At 44.6% G+C, this 26,116-nt stretch overlaps 1 protein-coding gene across 4 annotated transcripts in view; it reads right to left on the reverse strand.

The window, feature by feature from the left end:
• The window catches only part of CERS5 (ceramide synthase 5), a 42,663-nt gene extending 16,798 nt beyond the window's left edge, over positions 1–25,865 (reverse strand). The window contains exons 1-6 of one of the 4 annotated variants that reach the window (XR_006278321.1): positions 25,610–25,865; positions 8,245–8,350; positions 5,190–5,320; positions 1,886–1,943; positions 1,305–1,355; positions 139–231 (exon numbers count right to left, since the gene is read on the reverse strand). Coding sequence is in view for 3 of the 4 variants with exons in the window: in XM_038378963.2 (XP_038234891.1) it covers positions 139–231; positions 1,305–1,355; positions 1,886–1,943; positions 5,190–5,320; positions 8,245–8,350; positions 25,610–25,812 (642 nt within the window). In the remaining variant the exon portion in view is untranslated. The remainder of the gene's footprint in view (positions 1–138; positions 232–1,304; positions 1,356–1,885; positions 1,944–5,189; positions 5,321–8,244; positions 8,351–25,609) is intronic. The other 3 variants (XM_038378963.2, XM_038378961.2, XM_038378964.2) reach the window with 3 other exon arrangements.
• Between the last annotated feature and the right edge of the window lie 251 nt (positions 25,866–26,116).

The following is a 26,116-nucleotide window of genomic DNA, read 5'->3' on the forward strand; positions in this document are numbered from 1 at the left end:
AGTGGAATGTGAAAAGAGAGGAGTGACAGGAAAATGCAGTTATAGCTATATTTCAGCAGTTTTTACTAACCAGAAACATATAATTACTCTGTTAGCCCTGTCTGTTCATGCGTTTAGTGAAGTTCTGGCTTCTCTTACCTTTCGTTTAATGTCTGTAAACTGAGAAAACATGAGAGACCAATAGAAGGCCAGCTCCATGATATAATAACAGTAAAGACTGGATGTTAGGGGCTGGGGAAAAAAAACAAAACAGAACATTTGATTAAAAGGCAAAGTACTCCAAAATTTGCATTAAAAGACTTTTCCCCCCGCCCCTAACAACCAATCCACCTCTCCTGTGGCCCCAGCCTTCTGGAGGAGAGGGAGTAGAGGGGGGTAAGTTAAAAGTCCCAAATTAAACTTGTATTTTTTAAAAAACATCAACACAAGTCTATGGTTTAGATTTATTTTTAAAGGAATAAAATTCCCTTTCAGTGTTTGCAACCTAAGAGCTGTGGCCTCCTGTTGGAGTAGAAGAACAAGGAGGGGAACCTGATTGGCTATCTATAATTATCTGAGCTGAATGAAGGGCAAAAAGAAAACTGCAATTAATGGTACTGGTATAAGTACATTTGTAAAATTGCTCTACTTTTAATAATCTAAGTACCAGATAGGGAAATTTGCTTTAAAAATATATGAGCTAGTGAGCAGTTCAGTTTGATGAACCAGTGTCTCTACATCATGAAAAATACACATCACAACTACCCCCTTGTGGGCAGTCTTGGCTCAAAGGCTAAGAACTGCATGGGCCAGGGGAGAACTCCGCCCTCATACTCAGAGGTGAAATTTCCTGAGCAGAGCAGTAACTAATGGACTAGAAGTTTACCTTGTTGCAGCCTGTATTGCATCTGCTCTATGGGCAGTGAGAGGCATTTAGATCTCTCAAATTTCAATCTGACACCATTCACATGGAATAACATTGGAGACATACAAAGAGTTCAATTCTCAAAACTGAGGGACTTCAGAAAACAGGAGCATCACACATAAGAACATAAAAATGGCCATACTGGGTCAGATCAAAAGTCCATCTAGCCCAGTATCCTGTCTTCCGACTATGGCCAGTGCCAGGTGCCCCAGAGGGAATGAACAGAACAGGTAATTATCAAGTGATCCATCTCCATCGCCCATTCCCAGCTTCTGGCAAACAGAGGCTAGGGACACCATCCCAGCCCATCCTGGCTAATAACTAATTCCATGGAGGGTAGGTCCATCAATGGCTAATATACATATATATATATATATATATACACACACACACATCTTACTTGAAAAGGGTAGTTGTACCAGCATTGTCGCGTGTCCCAAAACCAGGGTGACTAGAGTGAAAAGAAGAGATTATCCTACTAGCATTTTTTTTCCCACATGCTCTGGTTTTGGCCAATTAAATCATTCCATCCCTACCACAATACTATTTCAAAGGTCTTCACCTTGCTTCTTTGGTCTAACCTACATTTATTCTGGGGTTTCACAGAAATGAAAGCCATTTTTTTGCATGCAAAAACATGCCATTGTGCACATAAAAATTCAAAAAGTGGAAATGTAGAGCTTTGCAGAACTCTGTGCAAAGACAGCCCAGAGAAATGGATCTACGTCCTTGCAAGTGAGAAAACGGAGTATGCTTAAGAGTGGACAGGCCCATCCTATTCCGGCATCAGAGAAGAGAGTTTTCTAGCATTTCTGACAGCCTTTCCTGTTTTGTGAAGACATGACTCTAAATGAAAACACACAAGAGTCCTGACTAGGAAGCATAGGGAAGATCTGAGACAACTGAACTCTTGTTTTTTAGTTGCATTTTATGTCACTTGGAGCAAGCAGTGAAAGAAAAAACACACAAAACTGAACTCACCGACCAGATAAATTTGAGTCCATAAGAAAATATACTTAAATAAAACGTAAACCTCCACCTGGGAATGGAAATGAGAAAGGGAAAAAATTAAATGTTTGAAATTAAATCAACATTGTATGGTTAATGTTTGTGTAGCAAAAGCTGGAATCATTATAAATGGAACCAAATTTGGCAGCTACAGGAGTGGAGTTTTCACCCACTAATGTGCAATCCTCCATACACTGCAAATTGACTGATATTGCCCTTTGGAACATCATCTGTCCATCTTATATAAATATATTTATTTTGAATCAAACAAACAGCATAGCTCCAAAAAAAAAAAAAAAAAAAAAAAACAAAAACTACAGATTATCTTGGAAATACATACCAAGGTTAGTGCTAAGTTATACATCTCAGTATGTACATATGCTAAGGCAACAACACTGAAGAAACTATTGTGATCTACTGCGACACATATGAATACCCTGGACAAATCTTATGGAATTAGAGATTAACATTATTGAATTAAGTTCAATACTTTGGGGTCCACTGTATTTAAAATAGAAGCCATGTTAGTCTGTATTCGCAAAAAGAAAAGGAGTACTTGTGGCACCTTAGAGACTAACAAATTTATTTGAGCATAAGCTTTCGTGAGCTACAGCTCACTTCACATCAAATGAAGTGAGCTGTAGCTCACGAAAGCTTATGCTCAAGTAAATTTGTTAGTCTCTAAGGTGCCACAAGTACTCCTTTTGTATTTAAAATGAAATTATGTATGTGTTATTGTGGAATTGTATGCAACTTCTCTAGGGGACTGACTAATGCAATCTCTGGGAAGGGTTAGGAACTTCAGACACTTGCTGGGAAAATGTGTGTGAAGTGGAATTCCTAGGAGGTACTGGGAAGAAGGGGATTGCACACCCTGATGTACAGACTCAGCCTTGGAAGCTTCGCCCCAAGGGAAGGGACCTTGTGTCTGATGATCCCTTGTTACAGGAGGACAAGTCAAAGACCCAGTCTGGATTCTCCAGGGACCAACAGACAAAAAACACAGATTTTTTCAGTAAAGAGCCTGAATTAAACCTGACTCAGGGCCTTCCTTGTGATCCAAAAACTGCACAGGACCTGTGGAACCTAGGGAAGAATTAGAAGGACTTGGCCTCCTGAGGCCCCATAAGACTGAGTGCTATTTCTGAGCTAAAGCTGTTATGAACTTATGACCACAAAGAAGAGAGCTCTTTGGGGTCTGAAGGGCTCACCTGCCAGATGCCATGTTAGAGTCAGTTGGGGTGATCGCTGGTAAGCTTATTAGCATGACTGTAGGTACTTTTATTGGTTTTAATGTTTTCACTGTACCCTAAGAATTAAATAGACTTGCATAGGAAGTCCTGTGTGGTAACTTATAACTGTCTGCAATTACACTGTGTACCAACTCTAAAGGGAGAAGCTAAGCAGCCCTGCTTAGGCTGGAAAAAAGAAAAAACACAGTGAAGGCAGAGAACTGTTCAGCCTGGAAATATTCTGGTCAAGGAGGTTACAGATGAGGATCTCCACCCAAGAAAGGCAATGGCTAGGGGGCCAGAAGCCTGACAGTGGGTGCCACTGCTGGACAACTAAGGGGAAATATAGGTGCAGCTGCCCTGAATTGTGACCGTAGGCACATAGCAGATGCCCTAGTACACATAACATGTTTCAAACTACACTTGCAAGCCAATTAAGACAGATATAGCAGAAGTCCTCCTCCCATTCCTATTTGTCCATCTTATCTGGTGCCTCTAAGTATACAAAGCTTTACTTGCATGGGGAGGAGGAGGGGGGAACATTGGGTAAGAATTACATGAAGATATTAAGGAAGTGATTGGGAAAGAGAAACCACCACAGAAGGAACCGGTGTTCAGAAACTACAGGAATGGGGGGGGGGTGTCATATAAGTACCTAGACCAGATGTTGGCAACCTTCGGCACGCGGCCCATGAGGGTAATCCACAGGTGGGCTGCAAGACATTTTGTTTACGTTGACCGTCCGCAGGCATGGCCCCCCACAGCTCCCAGTGGCCAGTTTGCTGTTCCTGGTCAATGGGAGCTGAGGGAAGTGGCGCAGGCTGCAGGGACATGCTGGTGCTGGCCGCTGCTTTCCGCAGCTCCCATTGGCTGGGAACAGCGAACCGTGGCCACTGGGAGCTGCAGGAGGCTGTGCCTGAGGACAGTCAACGTAAACAAAATGTCTTGCAGCCCGCCAGCAGATTGCTCTGATGGGAGCCATGCCGAAGGTTGCCAAATCCCTGACCTAGACAGAAAGACGCAAAAAACAAGATAGTGAACTAAAGTGAGAGTGAGACGGAACAAAAATCCAGAAAGTGTCCATACAACATGTGCCATTGCCTAAGCCATGAAGTCAGTTCAGGAAAGTGTCTTGTCTAGGAAATCAGACTGTCCAGACAGCTCACCATTGTCCTGAGGGGAGTTATTCAGTTGAATACACAAGGTGAAATGTTACCATCTGCATGAGAGATATGGTCCACTATGCAAGCCTCTCTTAGAAAGGGTTCATTGGCTATTGAGACCATAAATATTCCTGTAGAGCTGTCCTGGTGTCTCATGGCACACATATCAATTGATATGACAGCATGCTAAGCGCCATTTTAATTTTCTCTCTATTGGTCTGGGTGGAAACTTGTTAGGTTGGCATTTTTTCTCTCTGTGATGGAGTGAACCCCCATCACCTGTGAGAAAGAATTAAATGCCAGTTAGGCACAGTCACTCCACCTGGGCACTAATTAGTTACTTGTCAGCAAGAGAGTGTGGATCAGAAGAAGGATCAGGTGATAAGGCCTGGGTGACTGTTGAGTTATCAATAGGCTGAGAGAGTTCAGTCTAGAGAGAAGCTGCAGGGAGCAGACAGGAAAGGGGGCTCCTGGGAAAGGCGGAACTGCCAGAGGCTGCTGGAGGCTAACGTACTTGATACCAGAGCCAAGTAAAGGCAGTGGAACTCCAGGAAACAGTTGAGTACAGGGCCCACAGGATAGGACTTTTTTTTGGACTTTAGACTACAGTTAGACATTTTGTTGGCCTGAAAGGAGGCTGAACAAGCTGCTCTTCAGACAGAGGACTGAGTGGCGTCCAAAGACAGACAACCTGCAGAGGACACAAGGGACAAAAACCCATGCAACGTTGTATCCTGACACAAGGAAACGTGCGCAATCTTTACACTTCACATAATACCGAAAGACACCAAATTACATTAAAAATTCAAAAATTTCCATTAAAATACAGTGCACAAGTGGAGCTTGAATTGAGGTCATATTTTGGTCTCTGCACAAACCTACATGCTCTCACAAAACTTAGTGAGGATGGTGGGTTTGTCCTGGTTCCTACGATGGCGAAACCAGCGCTGGATCTTTCGAACATCCCAGTCTAGCTGCTTTGACAAACCTTCTAACCTTCTTCCATCTGGACACTGAGAAGAAATGAAACGAAAGTCAGACATTTCTTCTGCCTCTCCAACCTTCCACAGAGACTTCTTTCTCTCCCAATCTTCTGTCTAAGACATTTCCCCTCTAAACTCTGACCTCCGTCACAAAATTGAGATGTAGAGAAAGAGAATGAAAAATCATGCTAGGAAAGGTGTAATCTGCTAAAAATTCAATTTTAGAAGGAGAAATCTGTTGAACTCTTACCACTAAAAAAAAGAAAAAAAAATTATGATCACGTTTAGCCTTCACATGCATGTTACCCACCATAACAAGAATTCAGATATATTATTTAAAAGTAAGTGAGTTCAACGTTTCCCCCCCCTATTTCTCCTCCAATTCTCCCACAGCAACAAAGAACAGTAACACTGATAGCTGGTATATTGTTTCCTGTGTAACTAGCATTACACAGTACAGTACACAGGGAATTTTTAGCAAGCTGGTCTGGTCTATCATCAGAAATCTGCATAAAAACTTGAGCATTCCACTGATATGGTCAGCACTGAATCCCCCTAGGAGTAGCAGGAGTGGATAGTCATGACATGACAACGTCTCTTGATTTGAAATAAAGACTCAGATTTGGCCCATCTTAAGTGTTTATGAACTCCACAGGCATAATACACAGATGTTGACATTTCTGTAGATTGCTGTTTATAACTTCACAAATATAACAGAATTCTTTCACATGAACAGTTTGATACTGAATAGCCCAATCTCTGATTGGGGGCTTCACTGGTATAGATTTTGTTTTTTTAAATAGTGACATGAGTTAGTATAGAAGAGCAGACAAAATGAACTAAACCTTTACAAATGACCACTGCTGAGGTAGGTCAAGTTAGTTTTAGTCCTTTTAATAAGCTTTGCCAGGGAACTACTATAACCGAAAGAAGCCAAACAGGTTTCACAACTTAAGTTTATCCACAAACCCGGACTGATACGCAGAGTGCTGAACTAGCAAAGAGGGCCACCACACATTGTTCAACATAATCAGAATGACAGAAAAATCATTGCTCTAAAAGGTGAAGTGCTAGAACTACTGCCACCTTCCTGAAATTCCATCACACCCATATTTTCCTTTTCACGAAGGTTTTAGGGGCTTAGGCTACCTGGAAAGGATGTTTCTGCATTGGGAGTGCATCTGCACTCATCTAAAAGGAAAAGTCATAAGACTTGTTTTATAGAACACTAGTTTCAGAAGAGGTGATAAATTTTTTCCACATCAATGTCATCCTCTATGCTGATTCCTCAGATCTAAGCCAATAGTAAGTAACAGCTGTAGCAGTTCAAGCAAATGAAGTTTTGTTTAAGTTCTGAATGGTGCAGTCCCCCCTCATGGGTGTGTGTTTAATTTTAAACATTACTTTCAAAGACATTGATACATGAGCTTCCTCCCTAACACTGGCAAACCACAAATCTTCTTCTACTTATCGCAGGTCAGGCTGCATAACAAACCCAGTGTTAAGCTCCAATGAGACTAGTTTTTACTGGGGACACTTTAACATCTACCGTTGCACTCACTAAGAAGATTCTCTCTCAGAATAGCTGGTAATGTTACCATAGCTGAATATAGAAGTCTCTGTTTTATTTCCTTACACAGAAGTCTGATTTTATCAGTTTAACAGTCAGTATTCAAAAAATTATGGTCAATCTTCAGGATTCAGTCATTCAAAAGTGAAACAGCATAACAGGCAGATATTCAAATGAAAGAGTGGCTGAGAGGAATCATAGGACTGCAAGTGACCTTGAGAGGTCATCTCTCAAGCACTCGTGGCTGGACTACGTATTATTTAGACCATTCCTGACAGGAGGTTGCCTAACCTGCTCTTAAAAATCTCCAATGATGATGGAGATTCCACAACCTCCCTAAGCAATTTATTCCAGTGCTTAACCACTCTGGTTAGGAAGCTTTTCCCAACGTCCAACCTAAACCTCCAATGCTGCAATTTAAGCCCATTACTTCTTGTCCTATCATCAGAGGTTAAGAAAAACTATTTTTCTCTCTCCTCCTTTTAACAATCTTTTACGTACTTGAAAACGGTTATGTCCCCCTTCAGTCTTCTCTTTTCCAGGCTAAACAAACCTATTTTTTTCAAATCTTCCCTAATAGGTCATGCTTTATAGACCTTTAAACATTTTTGTTGCTCTTCTCTGGACTTTCTCCAATTTGTCCATATACTTCCTGAAATGTGGCGCCCAGAACTGGATACAATACTCCAGTTGAGACCTAATCAACGCAGAGTAGAGCAGAAGAATTACTTCTCATGTCTTGCTTACAACACTCCTGCTAACACATCCCAGAATGTTCGCTTTTTTTGCGATAGAATAAGCAGAAGAAAATCTGTTGCCAACATTCAATGGTCTATCCTTCAACTGGACTCTTCTGTCAGCATTTATTATTGAACTGCTTTCTTTCTACAACTAGATTTCTGTAGTGATAAGCTATCCAAGTCTGCAGAAGTAATCTGGAGAAGGCATCTGTGGGACTGACCAGCAAAAGAATGGTCCCCACGGAAGAGTGGTAACTTGCAAGGAGAGTGTGAAAAATGCAGGGGAGTCTCTTAGTGAACACTGGAAATTTGAGAGTTACACCTTGTACAGAAATTCAGGGGCCTGAAAGAACTCGCATTCTCACTTTGTTTGCATCAAACCACTCTTCTGCTTGCAGCACGGTGGCTCAAGCACAGACAGAACTAAAAACCCTGCAGGAAACAGGGAAGGAGGTGGACACAGTCATACGTGAACTAAAGCAAGGAGCAAAAGTTACCAAGAGAAACCTGTATTTTTTGTACACAAATTCCCATCAGAGAGCTATGTGAGCTGTGAAGTGTATTTCCCTAAGGGAACAAGAGAAAAGAGGCCCCGTTCTCATTTATGTGCCTGAACCTCTCCCAGAACCTGAAGAGTGACTTACCTTAGTGATGGATGTAAACACTTTCTCTAGAATTGCATTGGGCTGAGCTCTATGAGGTCCACTGTCTTGAACGCCAAGCTTTATGGCACATGGTTTGGCAATCAACCTGAAAGTCCCAAAGGAAGAGTCCGATTAAAATAAAAAATTAATTCCCATTTTCTGAGACTAAAATTATCTTGGCTCTAGTGGTCACAATCCATACTACCCAAAACACACTTTTCAAGAGATGCACCCCTTTTGCCCAATGCAACCTTTTTCAAGCTGGTACTGTATAATTGCTGGCCCCAGGATTTCCTTTTGCCAATGCCAAGAAACAGAGTAATGCAGTGAGAACAGATGGGGCAGAGGGTTACGGGATAGTCTCTTTGGCAAGTTTGTATTATAGCATTTCTATCCTCATCAGAGGGTTTTAGTGCTTATGAGAGATGCTAGATGGAGCCCTGCAGACCGAGGTCTGCTGTACATTCACAGCACTAGCGTAGCTGCAGCAGGACAAGCTTCCTCACTAATGTTTCTCACCTGCGATCTGAAAGAACCACCTCTAGAAATGGAGGGAGCCAACACCTTATTGGAACCAGAGTTTGAAATGCTTCTGAATGGATACATAATTGTAACATATGGGACAAGTGTTAGAGAATTTGAGTGTACTCCTTAAGGAAGAGGAGGATAAAGATGTCCTTATGGGTAAGGCACAGGATTGGGAATTGGAAAACCTGGTTTCTATTCCCAGCTCTGCCAAACTGCCTCATTTTCCCAGCTCTACCTGCCATGGATGTTGTGAGACTTCAATTAAAGTTTGTAAAGCGCCTGGAGTCCACTGAATAAAGGTATACATCACCAGCATTTTAAAACCAACACCCAGTAATCCATAACTCTCTAAACGGAAGCCACATAATCCTGGAAAATGATAGGAAGAAAGAAATGGAAGAAGTTTCTAGTAAAGTCTGGGGTAGAAGTACATAAAAGGTCATGAAGAGAGGGAGAGGCATGTAGTTAATCTTGAAAACTTGGGTAGGTCCCTCGCAATTCTGAGTAGTCTCTTTTCCGTTGCTGTGACACTCTGAAAAGCGCCTTCTGGTCTGCAAGAGGAGTGCAGACACGCTATTTTTCAGATGGAGATGCTGCAATTGGTGCCCAAAGAAGCAAGGCATCCTTCAGAACTTCATTCTTGTAGAGTATTATTATTTAGATACTGACCAAAACATGCATGAATATCGTGCCTGATAGCACAGGCCTCCAAGTACTTCACAGACACTACTGAATTTAACCTCACCCTCCCACCTCCTAGCCAGGGGATTGTCCCGGTTCAATAAACATCCACTTCAGTTCTGGTCTATTTAATACCACCTTCCCTCTAAGGACAGTTTAGATGTGGTCTTGCTCCAAAGGGAAGAAGGATGACTGAGAAGAGTCTTAAACAATCCCATAAACAGGGAAGAGTACTGTATTAATTTCAGGTTGTTCCTGTCCAATGTGGAAATTTCAATTTACCAAAATAATTTAGTTTTATTGATATATGTTAGAAATAAAATCTCTTATCTAACAGGTCCTCAAGTATAAACAAAAAACAGGATTTCTTCATTACTTAAATGGTAACTTCTAACAGGGTTAGAAGACCTGACAACAGTCTTCAAATATGTTAGGCTTTTATAAAGAGAACTAACCAATTGTTCTTCATGTCCACTGACGGTAGGATGAGAAGTAACGGGCTTAACCAACAGAAAGGGAGATTTAGGTTAGATATTAGGAAAACCTTTTAACTACAAGGGTAGTTAAGCTCTGGAATAGGCTTCCAAGGAAGGTTGTGGAATCCCCATCATTGGAGGTTTAAGAGCATGTTAGACAAACGCTTGTCAGGGATGGTTCTAGAGTTACTTGATCCTTAGAGCAAGGGGCTAGACTTGATGACTTCTTGAGGTCCCTTCCAGTTCTTTTTTCTATGATCTTCCCCCATCCTCGCCACACACTGCTCTAAAGCAAGTTAGTTTGAAAACATGAATTGAAACTCCACAGATAATCTGGAGAAGATTCTGAACTACCACAATTAGTGGAACAATAGCTTTCACAACAGGAAGAGGGGTTATTCATGACTCTCCCTTTCACCTCAAGCACCAGGAAAAAGTAAACAGTCCCTGAGCCTCTGCTGCTTCCTGGCTGGAAGACGTATGTAGAATTGTCACTGAATTAAAGAACTCTAGATATGGGAGCTAAAACGTTGCTCCCTCCCTACAGTCTAAGAGTCTCTGCAGAGTCCAAGGAGAGGTGATTATTAATACACACTGCCCCTGTTTTATAAATAAAGCCAAAAATGCAGTATTTCCTCTGGTCCAGAAATGACAAAGATGATTATTTTTTACACAGATCAACAGATAATAAAAACCCTAAGTAAAATCAGAGAGTAGAAAAAACACCAACGTAAATATTCTAATTAACTGAAGGGGGAAAATTCTTAAGTGATGTTGAAGCCATAGGGTAACTTTTCACTGCAGAGTCAACTCAAGTGTAGATAACTCAAGTGAGACCAGCCACACTGCTAAATAAAACTCAAGTGGCACAATTACTGTGTTAGCAGATGACAAGCTGTGCTGATGTAAGTTGTACTCTGTACCCCCTAATGGGACAACCAACTCAAGTTAAAAGCATCACTATACTCAAGTTAAGGGTTTTTGTACGTTGATAAGATTCAAGCTGAGGGCAATACTAGTTATAACTAGAGTTAACATGACAGTGAAGACAAACCCTTGCATACACTACAATCCTCATCATTGTCAACACCAGCTGAGATACTAAATAAGAACATTAGGCCTGTTCTATAAGTTAGGTCGACATAGCTATGATGCTCAGAGGTGTGGAAAATTCACCCCCTGAGCATCGAAGTCATGTCAACTTACCCCTGCTGCAGAATGCTTCTGTTGACCTAGTTACCGGAATTCAGGGAAGTGGAATTCATGCAGTGCTGGAAAAACCCCTTCCATCATTGTATGGAGAGTCTACACTATGGCACCGTTGCAGTGCCACCGTAGCACCCATAACATAGACATTGCTTTAGTCAGTGTATGTCACTCACAAAGGAAGGACTGAAAAACAAAAGATCACATAGGTGTGAATGTCTAAACTAAGTGCTGAAGCCTTTGCAGTGCCATTACTTTTGAAAATAACTGGGCCTTGTCTACACTGGCAAGTTTCTGCACAGTAAAGCAGCTTTCTGCAGAGTAACTCCTGAGGTGTACACACTGCCAAGCCACTTAGTATGCAGAAACTGCACACAGTTGCAGCACTGTAAAAAAAAAAACCACTGCAACAAGAGGTGTACAGCTTTCTGCGCCGGGGCTACAGCGCCATGGTGACACTGTAGACACCCTGGTCGATTGTAGCACTGCAATTGGCCTCTCGGAGGTGTCCCACAATGCCTGTTCTTGCCTCTCTAGTCATCGGTTTGAACTCTACTGCCCTGCCCTAAGGTGACCAACCGTGAGCCCGACCCCTTAAATTCCTTGGGAATTTTGAAAGTCCCCTTCCTGTTTGCTCAGTGATGCGTGCAGTGGTCTCAGCGCATCTTTCCAGGTGACCATGCCTGCTCCACGCACCAGGTGATCCCCCACTTGAACGTCTGTAAACTTTGTAAGTGTACTCTCTTATGCCATTATCTAAATCATTGATGAAGATAGTGAACAGAACCGGACCCAGAACTGATCCCTGCGGGACCCCACTCTTTATGCCCTTCCAACATGACTGTGAACTACTAATAACTACTCTCTGGGAAAGATTTTCCAACCAGTTTTGCACCCATCTTACAGTAGCTCCATCTAGGAGGTATTTCCCTAGTTTGTTTATGAGAAGGTCATGCAAGACAGTATCAAAAGCCTTACTAAAGTCAAGATATACCACATCTACCACTTCCCCATGGCTTGTTACTCTGTCAAAGAAAGCCATCAGCTTGGTTTGATACTATTTGTTCTTGACAAATCCATGCTGACTTATCACCTTATTATCTTCTAGGTGTTTGCAAATTGAATGCTTAATTATTTGCTCCATTATATTTCCGGGTACAGAAGTTAAGCTGACTGGTCTGTAATTCCCTGGGTTGTCCTTATTTCCCTTTTTATAGATGGGCACTATATTTGCCCTTTTCCAGTCTTGTGGAATGTCTCCCATCTTCCATGACTTTTCAAAGATAATTGGTAATGATAATTGCTAATGGCTCAGATATCTCCTCAGTCAGCTCCTTGAGTATTCTAAGATGGAACAAGACAAACAGCAGCAGTTGCATTAGGGCAAATACATGCTATTCATATTTGCCCAATTCAGAATGGCTCCAGCAGAGCAGTCACGATCTATATCAAATTCTTATGGAAAAACAATGTTTCTTGCTGGAACATGTCAACCTTCTGATCTCCTCTTCAGTGGGATGAAGAGATGTTAGACAAATAACGAGTTAGTTACAACTGTGGCTATATAGCATATACATGGAACCTTAAGATCTCAAGCGTTTTCTTTTCATTTTGTGGGATGTTACCTGCAGATCTTTGATTAGAACTAAGACAAAGCTATGGTTAAAGATCTTGACTCCTCCACAGTTTATTGTCTATGAACATATAGATTTGTTTAGTTTTGTTTTTAAATTCAGAGTATTCCTTTTTAAAGGAGAAAACTGTAAGGTGGGTAGATGGTCTCAAATAAGTGGAGACAAATATTGGTTTCAATCTTACATAGGTCTCAAATATTTTCACCACTGTCGTTGTCTTGGAATTATTTTAAAACGCAAGAGCTGATGAATTTGGGGGGGCAGGGGAATCAAACCATTAAATTACTAACTATCTCTTCACAGAAAGATGCATAGATAAGGGATAAAAAATTCTTGGGACAAAGTTTTGAGGGTGATAACTTTAGGCTGACAGCCATGTTATTCTTTTGTTACCAAAACTTCATACCGGGATATTCCTGGATAGCTGAATTCTTTGAAAACAAAGGTAATTTTTTTCCAAATGGCCTAGGGAAAAAACAGCTGATTTTAAAAACATCAAAAGGTAAGATGACTATTTAGAAGTAATAAAAGGTTGCCCCAGGCTGTATATGTAACAGACCTTGGCTTGCTCAAACAAGCACACAGAAAGCTTAGAGAGCAGCAATAAAGGAATGCTGGGTGCATAACAAAACACACAGGGATAAGAAGCAACACAAGCAAATGGGGCACAGACAGCAGTAGAGGCAGGCTGTGTCTAAGGCTTTGTCTACACTGGAACTTTGTCAGCAAAACTTTTGTGGTTCAGGGGTGTTAACCGCCTCCCCCCCCCCGAACGACAAAAGTTTTACCAACGAAAAGCACCTGTGTGAACAGCGCTTTGTTGGCAGCAGCGCTCTCCTGCCGACAAAGCCGCTGCCACTCGGGGGGGGGGGGGGGGGGGGGGAAGATGGATGGTTTTTGTCCAGAGGAGAGCTTTCTCCTGCCGACAAACAGCAGCTACATTGCGTGCCTTTTAGCAGCATGGCTGCGGTGGCACGGCCGTGTCGCTAAAAACGAGAGAGTGTAGGCAAAGCCTCAGAAACAGGTGGGAAACTCAGTGACAGCTGTGGAATTCATCAACACTTTTAAGAGGGTGCATTTGGGTTCTGTCTATACTATATCTTTATTAACTCTGATAGCAACAGTGTTTTCAACCAGAACTGCGACCAACAACCATCTTCCAACATGGCTGTTGCTAGCAATTTCCTGTCCAGGGTGAGCGTATTTGATGCGTAACCATAATTAAAAGTAGAATAAATATTATCTGCAGGCTGTTATATTTTTCTTGCTCTATGGCTCCAAGTATGGTCTGTATTTCGCAAGTTGGATAGGTTTCTCTTAACCCTGAGAAAACCAGTCTTGCTGCTGGGTAGAAGTTGTCAAGATAAATAGAACATCCTCGTATGTTCCCACTTAAGGGGACGCTGTGGGAGCAAGCTCAAAAATCTTGATGTCACTTTAGAATATTCCCTGGGCGCCAAGAGTGGATTTTCAGATGCACAATTTGCCCAACCTTAGCATTATATCCCATTATAACCTTGTAACAGCAGCATGTAGCTTCAAGGCTGGATTACTGCAACTCTCAGCAAGGAACCTCCATCACTTACAGCTTGCTCAACATGTCTGCTCACTAGTTTAAGCAACACTGGGCCTGAATTCTTTACAATGGGTGCCTATAAAGGTGGAGAAAATTATTGTAATTTGACACTTATTTTATTTTTGTTTCATTTTTACACTCCTAAACTTTATAGGCCTCAGATACATTAAAGACTGTCTCCTGGAAACTTGACCCAGGGAGTGCTCAAATAACGTCCAAGATTTCTTTAAGAGAGACTAGTGATTTTGTGTACACATCTTGAGACACCTTTAAGGCAGCTGATTATTAGAGGGGAAGAGCTCAGCACTTTCTGAAATTCTTTTAAGGCATCTCACATTGGAACCCAAAATCACTAGTCACTCTTGAAAGGCCTGCTTTTCACTTTTCTTGCCATTGCATCTCAGGTTGGCAAGCAAATGCACCTTTGCTGTGGTGGATGTGGGACTCTTTCCCTCCCACTCCCTCCGAGACCTGTCTCAGTCCAACTTTCCACACTTAAATACCTCAAGATGATGCTCTACTACAAACACTTATTTTTGTCCCATATTTGTTATTTTTCCCCTCACCTTTTATGGGTCCAGTCAACTGATTTTTTGATTTAATGGAAGTGTTTCTCTGTGTGTACTAACTATGTTGTTAATTCTGTTGCACAACTGTCAAATATTAAGTGGAGGAAAACTTAAGTAAAATCATCATCATGTGGACTGGGTGAAAGATCAAGACTGAATGTTGTAGAAATGCCCCTGGTCCTTCTGCCCACCATTCCCAAAGAACTCCAGTCTGCTGACGACCCACAGAACATTCCCTTAGCTGAAGAAGTGGTTTTTTACCCACGAAAGCTTATGCCTAAATAAATCTGTTAGTCTTTAAGGTGCCACCGGACTCGTCGTTTTTGTGGATACAGACTAGCACAGCTACCCCGATACCTCCCTGAGCTGAATTACTTATTACTCATTTGAGCAAGATTGCTTTGAAGGCTGAACACAAAAGCAATAAATCTAAGGGCTTGGCTACACTTGCGAGTTACAGCGCAATAAAGGAACCCTGGGAACCCTAGCTCACTACCCGGCCACACTGGCAAAGCACGTAGAGCACTCTGTCTTTGCGGCTACAGCGCTGCTGGTACTCCACCTCAGTGAGTGGAATAACATTTGCTGCGCCACTGCTGGAGCGCCACTGTGGACACCCTGGTCTGTTATTGCGCTGTGATCGGCCTCCAGAAGTATCCCACAATGCCTGTTCTAGCCACTCTGGTCATCACTTTGAGATCTACTGCCCTGCCCTCAGGTGACCAACTGTCAGACCCGCCCTTTAAATTCTCCAGGGATTTTGAAAAATCCCTTCCTGTTTGCTCAACCAGGCATGGAGTGCTATCAGCAAATCTTTCCAGGTAATCATGCCTCCAAGTGCCAGGCGAGCCCCAGTATGGAGCAATGGTGAAGTGCTGGACCACAGTAGTGTTTGGGGGGAGGAAGCTGTCCACTCCCAGCTGCACTCCAGCCATAGGAATTACGATGCCTTCGGGCAGATATCAAGGGACATGATGGAAAGGGGCCATGACTGCAGTGCAGGGTTAAAGTGAAGGAGCTGCGGAATGCCTACCACAAAGGTCACGAGGCAAACCGCCACTCTGCTGCTGCCCCTATGACCTGTCATTTTTACAAAGAGCTGGATGCGATACTTGGGGGTGACCCCACCTCCATGCCAAGTACCACCATGGACACCTCAGAGGCCAGTGCAACAAGGCAGGAGGAGCAGCAAAGCGGGAGCGAGGGTGCTCCGGCACAGGAAGACACCCCGGCATCCCAAGATGCATGCAGCCAGGAGCTGTTCTCAAGCCAGGAGGAAGGTAGTCGGTCGCGGCAGCCAGTGCTTGGGGAAGGACAATAACCAGAGGAGGTTCCCAGTAAGCGGCTTTTATTTTGGGAAGGAAGTTATTCGGTGCAGGCTCTTGGGGCAAGGAGGGTTAGGGCTGCATGCATGCCTAGATGCGGAATAGGGCGTTGATGTGCTCTCTCACATCATGGTAATTGGCCTCAGTGATCTCTTCAAAGGTCTCAGCCAGAAACTGGGCAATGTGCTTGCACAGGTTTTTCAGGAGAGTCACTGTTGTCCTCGTCCCAGTAAGGCTAACTTGTCCATGCCACTGTGCCGTGAGGGGCGGGGGGACCATTGCTAAACACAGGCAAGTTGTATATGGGCCAGGGCGGAAGCTGCATTACAGTAGAAGACGCTCCCTTGCTTCCCTGGTCACCCTCAGCAGCGAGATATCTTCCAGGACGAACTCCTGTGGAAAATGTGGGGACAGTGTTCAGTATAGGGGGCCCCTGCCACTGTTGGCTCTCCCCAAGGCACAGAAACCCAGAGGGCAGTACAGCTGTGAAACAATCAGTCAAGCTTGACTCTGTGCTTACTCACTGTTTTGGGGCTCCAGTGGATTATGTGCTCTCGCTTTGGGACAGGCAAATTATGCTATTTTGTATACTATGCTTGCCCTTGAGTACAGGGGAATCATTGCTCTGTCTGATGTGAACAATACTGCCTCTGTTAAGTGTTGCATTTTGCCTTTACAGATACAACCTTGAGATCTCAGCCATCCATGTTATCAATGGCCGAGGGGCTGCAAAGAATCAGGAAGAGGCCAAGTAGAAGCAAAGAAGACATGCTGCATGAAGTCATGCAGCATTCAACTAATGAAAATTTTAAAAAAGTGCAGGAGCAGCAGGAGAGTGAAAGGAGGGTCCGCCTGCAGAATGCGGATTGCTGGCACCAAAGCACAGAGCAGCCGATAAGCATCATGGAGCACCAAGCGAACTCGATGCAGGTGCTCGTAGCCATGCAGGCGGAGCACTACTGCGCCCACCCCACAACGCAGCCCTTGTCCCAAAACCCCACCTCCAAACCACTTTTCCCAACATCCGGGTTCTTACTGCCACCCGCTGCCTCCAATACCTGTAGTTTCACCACCCAACCCTGAAAACTACGACCCTTACCCACTGCACTCAACCCTCATCACCATGCAGTATAGCCTACATCATACAGTGCATGAAGCGCAGCACTATAATTTGAAATGCCCAATCTGTAATTCAACCGTTCCCCACCCCACCCCCTTGCCCTTTGTGTTTTCCAAGCGGATGTGTTGTGTTTCTTTTCGATAAATTGATTTTTTGGGTTTGAAAACATTCTTTATTATTGCATAACGTAAAAGAAAGAAACCTTAGCCCATGAAAGCAACAGGCACTGCAAGTCAGTGTATCATACGTAGCAAACACAGATTCCTAACGCACTTCACTCACTCACTTCTCACTTCCTGTGAGATTACTGTTGGCTTTCAGCCTCAAATTGCTCCCTTAAGGCATCCCTAATCCTTGCAGCCCCAAATGGGCCCCTCTAATAGCCCTGCTCTCTGGCTGTTCAAATTCAGCCTCCAGGTGTTGAACCTCCGAGTTCCATGCCTGAGTGAATATTTCACCCTTCCCTTCACAAATGTTATGGAGGGTACAGCACGTGGATATAACCACGGGGATGCTGTTATCGGCCAGGTCCAACTTCCCATACAGAGAGCGCCAGCGACCTTTAAACTGCAAAAGCACACTCCACAGTCATTCTGCACTAGCTCAGCCTCTTGTTGAGCCACTTCTTGCTGCTGTCAAGGCTCCCTGTGTAGGGTTTCATGAGCCACAGCATCAAAGGGTAAGCGGGGTCTCCAAGGATCACAATGGGCATTTCGACTTCCCCTATGGTGATCTTCTGGTCTGGGAAAAAAGAGTCTTGGCTTGCAACTTCCTGAACACACCAGTGTCCGAAAGATGCGGGCATCATGCACTTTTCCAGGCCAGCCTGCATTAATGAATGAGTCAATGAAATACCCACGGTGATCCACAAGCACCTAGAGAACCATAGAGAAATAGCCCTTCCGATTAACATACTCAGTGGCTAGTGGGCTGGTGTCAGAATTGGAATATGCGTCCCATCTATCGCCCCTCCGCAGTTAGGGAAACCCGTTTGTGCAAAGCCAGCCACAATCATGCACGTTACCCTGAGTCACGGTTCTTCTGAGCAGGATGTGATTAATGGTCCTACAAACTTGCATCAACACGATTCCAATGGTAGACTTTCCCACTCCAAACTGGTTAGCGACCGATCAGTAGCAGTCTGGAGTTGCTAGCTTCCAGTTTGCAATAGCCTATTGCACTTCTCCACCGTCAGTGCAGCTCTCAATCTCGTGTCCTTGCGCTGCAGGGTGGGTGTGAGCTCCTCACACAATCCCATGAAAGTGGCTTTTCTCATCCGAAAGTTCTGCAGCCACTGCTCATCGTCCCAGACTTGCACGATGATGTGATCCCACCACTCAGTGCTTATTTCCCAAGCCCAAAAGTGGTGTTCCATGATGGTAAGCATGTCCGTGAATGCCACAAGCAAACTCATGTCATTTGCGTTACTTGAGTCAATATCATCGTCTGAGTCCTCACTGTCACTTTGGATCTTAAGGAATAACTCGACTGCCAAATGTGACGCACTGACGAGACTTGTAGCATATTCCTCAGCAGTTCAGGCTCTATTCCCGCAGACCGAAAGGTAAGACAGAGCACACAGTACAAAAAATGTTGAAAGATGGTTCCAAATGTGGATGGAAGCAAAGGGAATGCTGGGATGCGTACTGATGCATCACAGGGTGTTGGGACAGGACCCAGAATGCCCCACACTTCCCACAAGCCACAGTGCCAGAATGGGAAGAGGCACTCTGTGGGATAGCTGCCCACAATGCACCGCTCCCAATGCCGCTGCAAGTGCCGCAAATGTGGCCACGCCAGTGCGCTTGCAGCTGTCAGTGTGGACAGACTGCAGCGCTTTCCCTACTGTGCTGTATTAAGGCGGGTTTAACTCACAGTGCTCTACATCTGCAAGCGTAGCCATGCCCTAATACACAAACAACTCTCACTATGGAGAGAGCAATGCAACTTAGATTTTAGGTCAGATATCAGGAGTCTCTATTTGTAAATTGGGTTGTACAATGCATTTATTGTTGACAAATGCTAGCAAACTGTATATTACAAGATCCATACTACAACCTGCAATAAACTCAACCCACAGCTAGAGACGGCATCAATAACAGGTCACTGCAGAGCACAAGTGTATAAAGTCAGGAGTGCAGTGATCTTCATACTTTGAACTTGAACAGCACTTTTCATTAGAGGATTTTAGTGTACATTACAAAGCATACTAAGTATCATTAACCCCATTTTAGAGACTGGGAAACTTAGATGTTAGTAACTTGCCCAAAACTGGGATAGAAAAGCATTCCAGGGGCCTGAAGTTTCAGCATGCAGAAAAATATCTGAACAACTATTCTGTGTCTCTCTCTAAGAGTATGTCTACACTGCAATGTAAGCCCAGAATTTGAACTCAGGCTCAAGTCTAACCTCTCCTTCCATCCACACACAAATCATGCTAATTAGATCCCAGGACTCCAAAGGAGTGGAAGGTCTGAGCCTGAGTCAAGCTGATGTCCACGGTTCAAACCTGTTGCTTTGCAGTGTAGATGCAGCCCCATTAGATTCGTGGTCTGGGAGTCCACTAAAAGTATTCCCCAGTCCCGCAGGCTGGCTATCGTCATCTGCTGGATAGTCAAGTTTTCCCTTGAACAAAAGGCTAGAGTGACCACATATTGGGAAGGCATTAGGAAGTCTAGGATATGGGTGGTCGGACCCCAGGAGGATACGTTGGACACCCAGTTTGGGACCCAGAGTTCCCAAACTGGGGTTACAAATGAGCATAGACACTCAAGCCCAACGCTAAAAAACCCAGGGTCTGCTAACTCAAGTTCTACTAACCCTGAGCTTACACTGCAGTGTAGATATACCCTAACACTACAGGAGATGTATCACAAGGTGAATGCAGACTAGGTCAGATCAGTCAGCAACAACTCAGGTGCTATGGATTGCAGAACTGGGAGAGATGTGGGTATCAGTATGGCCCTTTAAAGTCAATGGCAATTCAAAATATCTCAATGAGCTGTCCTACCAACTCTGCAATCTGCCACGGCAGCATTCTCAGAATTAACAAGGCACTGTGATTCATCCCACTGGAGATTTATTTTGTTCACTCAATTCTCACCCAAATGCCCAGTCTAACTTTCTGCTCTCCCAAAAATATCAGGACAACCACCTTCCCTGTCTGTCTGATGGACAACCAAGGCAGAAATGGGGACAAAACAGAGGCTGGGGAGTATGAGTGGTCTGCATTGTCTTTTCTTCCTCCTAAAGAGCATAAATATCTTCTCTGGAGAGCTCTCTTTCCCAAATACAACCTCCAACAGGGCAACATTCTATTTTGCCTGCTGAGTTCCCACCCCAGCTTGAAAGAAAAAACATACACACAAAAAACTTTCCCTAGATAATAAAATTTATGACCAATGCACCTTTCAGCAGCTGGGATCCAATTACCAAATTGCACTCTCAAGGTAAGAGGCTGAGCCTCTGTGCAGCCTCTCTCCTTCATAATCTCACTTTATTAGATATGTAAATGATTTACAAGACACTAATTTTAAACTCTGCCTTATGGGAAGCAAAAATCTAGGGAGGTTTCTTAGCCAGACAGGAACACACTACTCGCTGGGGACACCTCCCTGTTTACAGTCAACTTAAAGATTCACAGATCTCGTTGTAAACTGCTCTCTGCATTAAGATGACATTTAGTTAGAAGAGAAACTTGTGTGTTGCTGTAACAAACCATTCAAGGAAGAAAACCCACACTTCCTCATAATGCTGAAGAAAGAATGGAGGAAGGAGAGGAGGAAGGAGAAAGCCACAGAAAGCAAAAGAACTGCAAATACAGTTCAATCTCTGAGTCATAAGTGTTACTGCCAATTATGTGTCAAGGAAGCCATTTGATTTAATAATTCCCAAGGCCTGGAAAGTAGTTTGTGCACAATGGGATTTTATTAGATAAATGTGAACGTTTATGACATGTTCAAAGTAGTGAGGTGTGAGGAGGAATAGGAGGGAAGGGTTGATAAATGTAAAGTAATGTACACTGGAAAACATAGTCCCAGCTATACTAGTGATGGGGGTCTGAATTGGCTGTTAGCTCAAGAAAGAGTTCTTGGAGTCATTGTGGATATTCTCTGAAAAAGTCCGCTTAATTTGCAGCAGCAGTCAAAAAACAATGTTAGGAACCATTAGTAAAGGGATAGATAAGACAGTAAATATAATAATGCCATTATATAAAACCACAGTACGCCCATACCTTAAATACTGACTGCAGTTTTGATCACCCCCCCATCTCAAAAAAAGATACATTAGAATTGGAAAAATACAGAAAAGGGCAACAAAAATTATTGAGAGTATGCAACAACTTCCACATGAGGAGAGATTAAAGATTGGAACTGTTCATCTAAAAAAAGAAACTACTAAGGGGGGGGATATAATAGAGGTCTATAAGATCATGAATGGTGTGAAGAAAGTGAATAAGGCAGTGTCCTTTACCCCTTCACAACACAAGGACCTGGGGTCACCCAATTAAATGAATAGGCAGCAAGTTTAGAAAAACAAGCCAGGTATCAGCATGACCCGTCTCTCTGACAATATGCTTTTGCAAAATACAAACTAAACCTGACCTCTAGTGGGATAGAGGTATGAAAACATTCATTAAAGATATAGAAATGCTCTCAGATGTAGATGAACCACAAAGCCAGGAAACATAACCCAGAAGTTATGGTGATGATGAAAAGTGTTAACATGGAAGCTCCTGTACTAGATCAAGTGTGGTACTGTCTCTGCCAGCAGCTAATACCTGATGCTTCAAAGGAAAATTATAATATTCTGCACTTCTCCCCAAAACCAATATCCCTAGGCCAGTTATTCAGTACTGTATATGGGAAGAGGAGGAGGGATTCCATCCTGACCCCTGCAACATCCCTGTAACATGGAACATTACATCACACAATTTCCTGTCATTGTTTGCTACCGAGTGTGGACACTTGGCCAGGATCAGCCCTGGCACTCTAAGATGGGAACTGTGCCCCCAGATCCTTTGCATTGGGTGGCAATGATGCTTCAGAAGAGGAGCCTCAGAAGGCAGAGCAAAGGAATTCTGGGATGCTTGTCCCTCCGCTTTTTTTTTTTTTTTTTAAGGGCAGGATGGAGGGAGAAGGGGAGGGAGAGACAGAAGGGAAGACTGTTGCTTTTTCTATTACTGTTTTGTTCTTTTTCTTCTACATTTTTTCTTTTTCTGCTTCTCTTCTTCACCCACCCCCCTTCTTTCATGTCCTAGATCTTATTCTGGCTCAACACCCATAGCACTTTACAGATAAAGTTTGCAAAAGGAAACTGACTCGTTCCCTAGTGAGTTTCCTTCTACAGCCCTTTTCATAAATAAATGGTTTTGCCTTGTTGCACAGAGAAATTAACTACCACGAATCAGTCTTCTATCAAACTATTTACTGAAAGAACCAAAGCGATCTGGTTAGTTCCCCTCGGTTGTCTCTCTGTGTAAAAGCCCTTTGGGAAACAATGCCGAACACCCCCCTTCTATGTCACCTATGCATAAAATCTGACCTGCACTTGGCTGTACAATGAGAAACAATCAGGGAACTCATGCACCAGGTGAGAAGAACAAACATTTTCAAGTCTATTATTTATGAATAATTTGAAACTCTAATGAGAGGAGAGACATTCCAATGTTTTTAAGGCATATGCAGGTCCTCCATCATCAAGATGCAACACATGGTGCAATTATTTGCTTGGAACTAGGAGGAGTTTAACAAAGTAACGGACCAGGTGGGCAAGTCATCTATTTTTTCTGAACTCTGGTGAGTTTTACAAGGAAACTGTGGCCAAGCTAGCCACTTTTTATCTTTAGCTTTAGGTCAGATGCAGTGATGGACAAAGCACTCAAAAAACTGAAGTGCAGGACAGCAGCAAGCAATTGCATTTTACTTGTCTGAAGAAAGTATCCTGGGTTAGCCTACAATCACAATTTTTCTAGCTTTACAGGCACTGAAATGAAAGAAAATTGAATTCTCAGAGTACTTTGCTGAACCATCGCAAGCCTGAAGCATCAACACATCCGGATGTCAGACTTCAAAGGTGTAAAAGCCCTAGATCATGCTGTGCATTTCCCTGCAAATTCAAAGCTGCTCCCTGCAGTACATTTTCTAGAGTTATGTAACATTCCATTTTATTTTCATGCAAACTTAACTAAGGTTTACTGTACATGAAGCAAGCATCAAGAGAAATGACTAAGCTTCATGTTTTATAGCGTAAATGGGATTGAGCAAAACTCCCCACACCCTTCAGAGAGAAAGCCTCACATAGTAACAGTGTAGTGTGTGTGATTTTTTAAATCCTAACTGGGTGTTACCTCAAACAATTACTTTAGGATACTGTTCAGCACATTTCCCTTTCTTCATGCAGTTGACACAAATATGAATAAGATTCTATGCTTTCAGGTTTTGTGTTTTGTTTTGTTTTTTATTTTACACACAGGATGCTATTCCTACACCCACCATTCTCTGTTTTTTAAGTCTAGAGATAAAGCTGTAACAAACAGCTTTGAGAATGAATAGAATCGCTGAATAGTATCAACCTGTACAATAGTTTCACTATTAGCAACTGTAACACAGAAGAAGCAGTTCAGCCTGGCCAACAGTTGTGCAGGCCAAGTGGTAATAGTCTCTATATCCTAAATCACACATTGAGATGTGAAGATATGTTTTTGCATAAATGTTTTGAATTAAACCCCACAAGCCCCACATCCATCTTTGAACTGCATGTAAAGAAGATCCAAGAATCTAGGAAGTGCGTCACAGAATGGCAAGTTCACAGAGCACTAGCAAAAAAATTAATTTGCACATCCAAAATAAATTTACAAGAAGGATACTTAAGAATCCAGAGATATCACATCACACAATTTCAAATGTGTTTTATTAGCGAGTGTGGACTGAACATTTCATAGAGTATGTCCCCCACACCGCTAACCTGGCAGCTCCAACTAGATATCAGGATGAAGAGATCATTAAGAATCTTCATTTGTCTTCACACGTCAGAGTATGCTCTTTATAACACAAGGGTCAAAACTACATCTTCTCAGAACACCGAAACTATGAAAGTAGTAGTGAAAACAAGAGACTATTCAAAACACATATGTCATGCTCAGAGGGCTGCACAAGAGCATATCCGCAGCAAATAAGCGTATTTTAATGAGAGGATGAAAGGGTTAAGGGATAGTTATTGTCACAAACTGCAGCTATGTTGTTAATGATAGAGAGTCATGGGATACATCTACATAGCAAAACAACCAAAACACAGAGCCAGAGCTGCACCTGAGTTTAGTGGGGAAGATGTCCCCTGCATAGATGAGTGGTGGAACCCCCAAGGGCAGGAGATGCACAGCTCTGGTTCCTGTGGGGCTGGAAGATGCTCTGGAAACCTCTCTCCAACCCTGCTCCCAGGGCGCTCTAGGCATACCCTGTGAGGTACCCAAGTCTAGTCCCTATGTGGACCTGGAAAGCTCTCCCTGGCCAGCTTAGAACATACCCTGTGGGGTGCTGGAAAATTCTATGGAGAGTTCTCCCTAGCCCTTTCCCCATGGGAGGAAGTGCACTGGGGGGCCAATTCCTCAGCTCTCATCCCTAAGGATGTTCTAGAGGATTGTCAATGTCCCTTTCCCCAAGAGGTTGTGGGTGGGTGTGCCTGGGGGGCCTGGCTCCTCAACGCCAGTCCCTGGGATGCTCTAGAGAGCTGTGTCTGGCCCTACCCTGGAGGGTCCCCGGGGCGGGGGGGCCATGGGGGGAGGGCTCCCCCGCGCCGGTCCCGGGGAATCCCGGGGCGGGGGGGGCCATGGGGGGAGGGCTCCCCCGCGCCGGTCCCGGGGAATCCCGGGGCGGGGGGGCCATGGGGGGAGGGCTCCCCCGCGCCGGTCCCGGGGAATCCCGGGGCGGGGGGGCCATGGGGGGAGGGCTCCCCCGCGCCGGTCCCGGGGAATCCCGGGGCGGGGGGGCCATGGGGGGAGGGCTCCCCCGCGCCGGTCCCGGGGAATCCCGGGGCGGGGGGGCCATGGGGGGAGGGCTCCCCCGCGCCGGTCCCGGGGAATCCCGGGGCGGGGGGGCCATGGGGGATCGGGGGAGGGTTCCCCAGCCCCGGTCCCCGGGGATGCTCTGGAAAGTGGTGCCCAGCCTGTCCCCAGACAGCTCGGCGGCGGCCTGGGCGCGCCCCGCTCTGGCCCCGGGGACGGGATCCCCGGGCCGCGGGCCCCGCTCTCACCTCTCGAACAGCAGCCTGACGGCGAAGATGCCCAGCGCTAGCGGGAAGGCGGAGAGGACGTGCCCGGCCTGGGGGTACTGGGTGCCGGTGCCGCCCTCCGGGCCCCGCTGCGCCGCCAAGTCCGCCCAGGTCACGTTGTGCGGCAGCCAGAAGCGCTCGTTCCAGAACCAGGCCGAGAGCAGCGCCGCCGCGGCCGCCGCCATCTTCCGCCTCCTGCCTCCTGCCTCCCGCCTCCCCCTACCGGCAGCAGCCAGCGGGCCAGGGCGGCGTTCGGCGCCGGGCCACGCCCACTCGCGGGGCCACGCCCACTGCCGCGCACCACACCGTTACAGGCTCCCACGCTCCCGCCCTCAAGGTAGAGGCCACGCCCGCGGCAAACTGCTGCTTCACCCGCGCCTCACAGGGAACCACGCCCCTTTCTGACGATCGCCTCCGCGCGGACACCCCGGGGAATGAAAGCGCGTCCCCTGGGCTCCGCGGGGTCCGTTATTCGGGCCGGGAGCATGC

The sequence above is a fragment of the Dermochelys coriacea genome, chromosome 20 (genome assembly GCF_009764565.3).
Source record: "Dermochelys coriacea isolate rDerCor1 chromosome 20, rDerCor1.pri.v4, whole genome shotgun sequence".
Taxonomy (NCBI): domain Eukaryota; kingdom Metazoa; phylum Chordata; order Testudines; family Dermochelyidae; genus Dermochelys; species Dermochelys coriacea.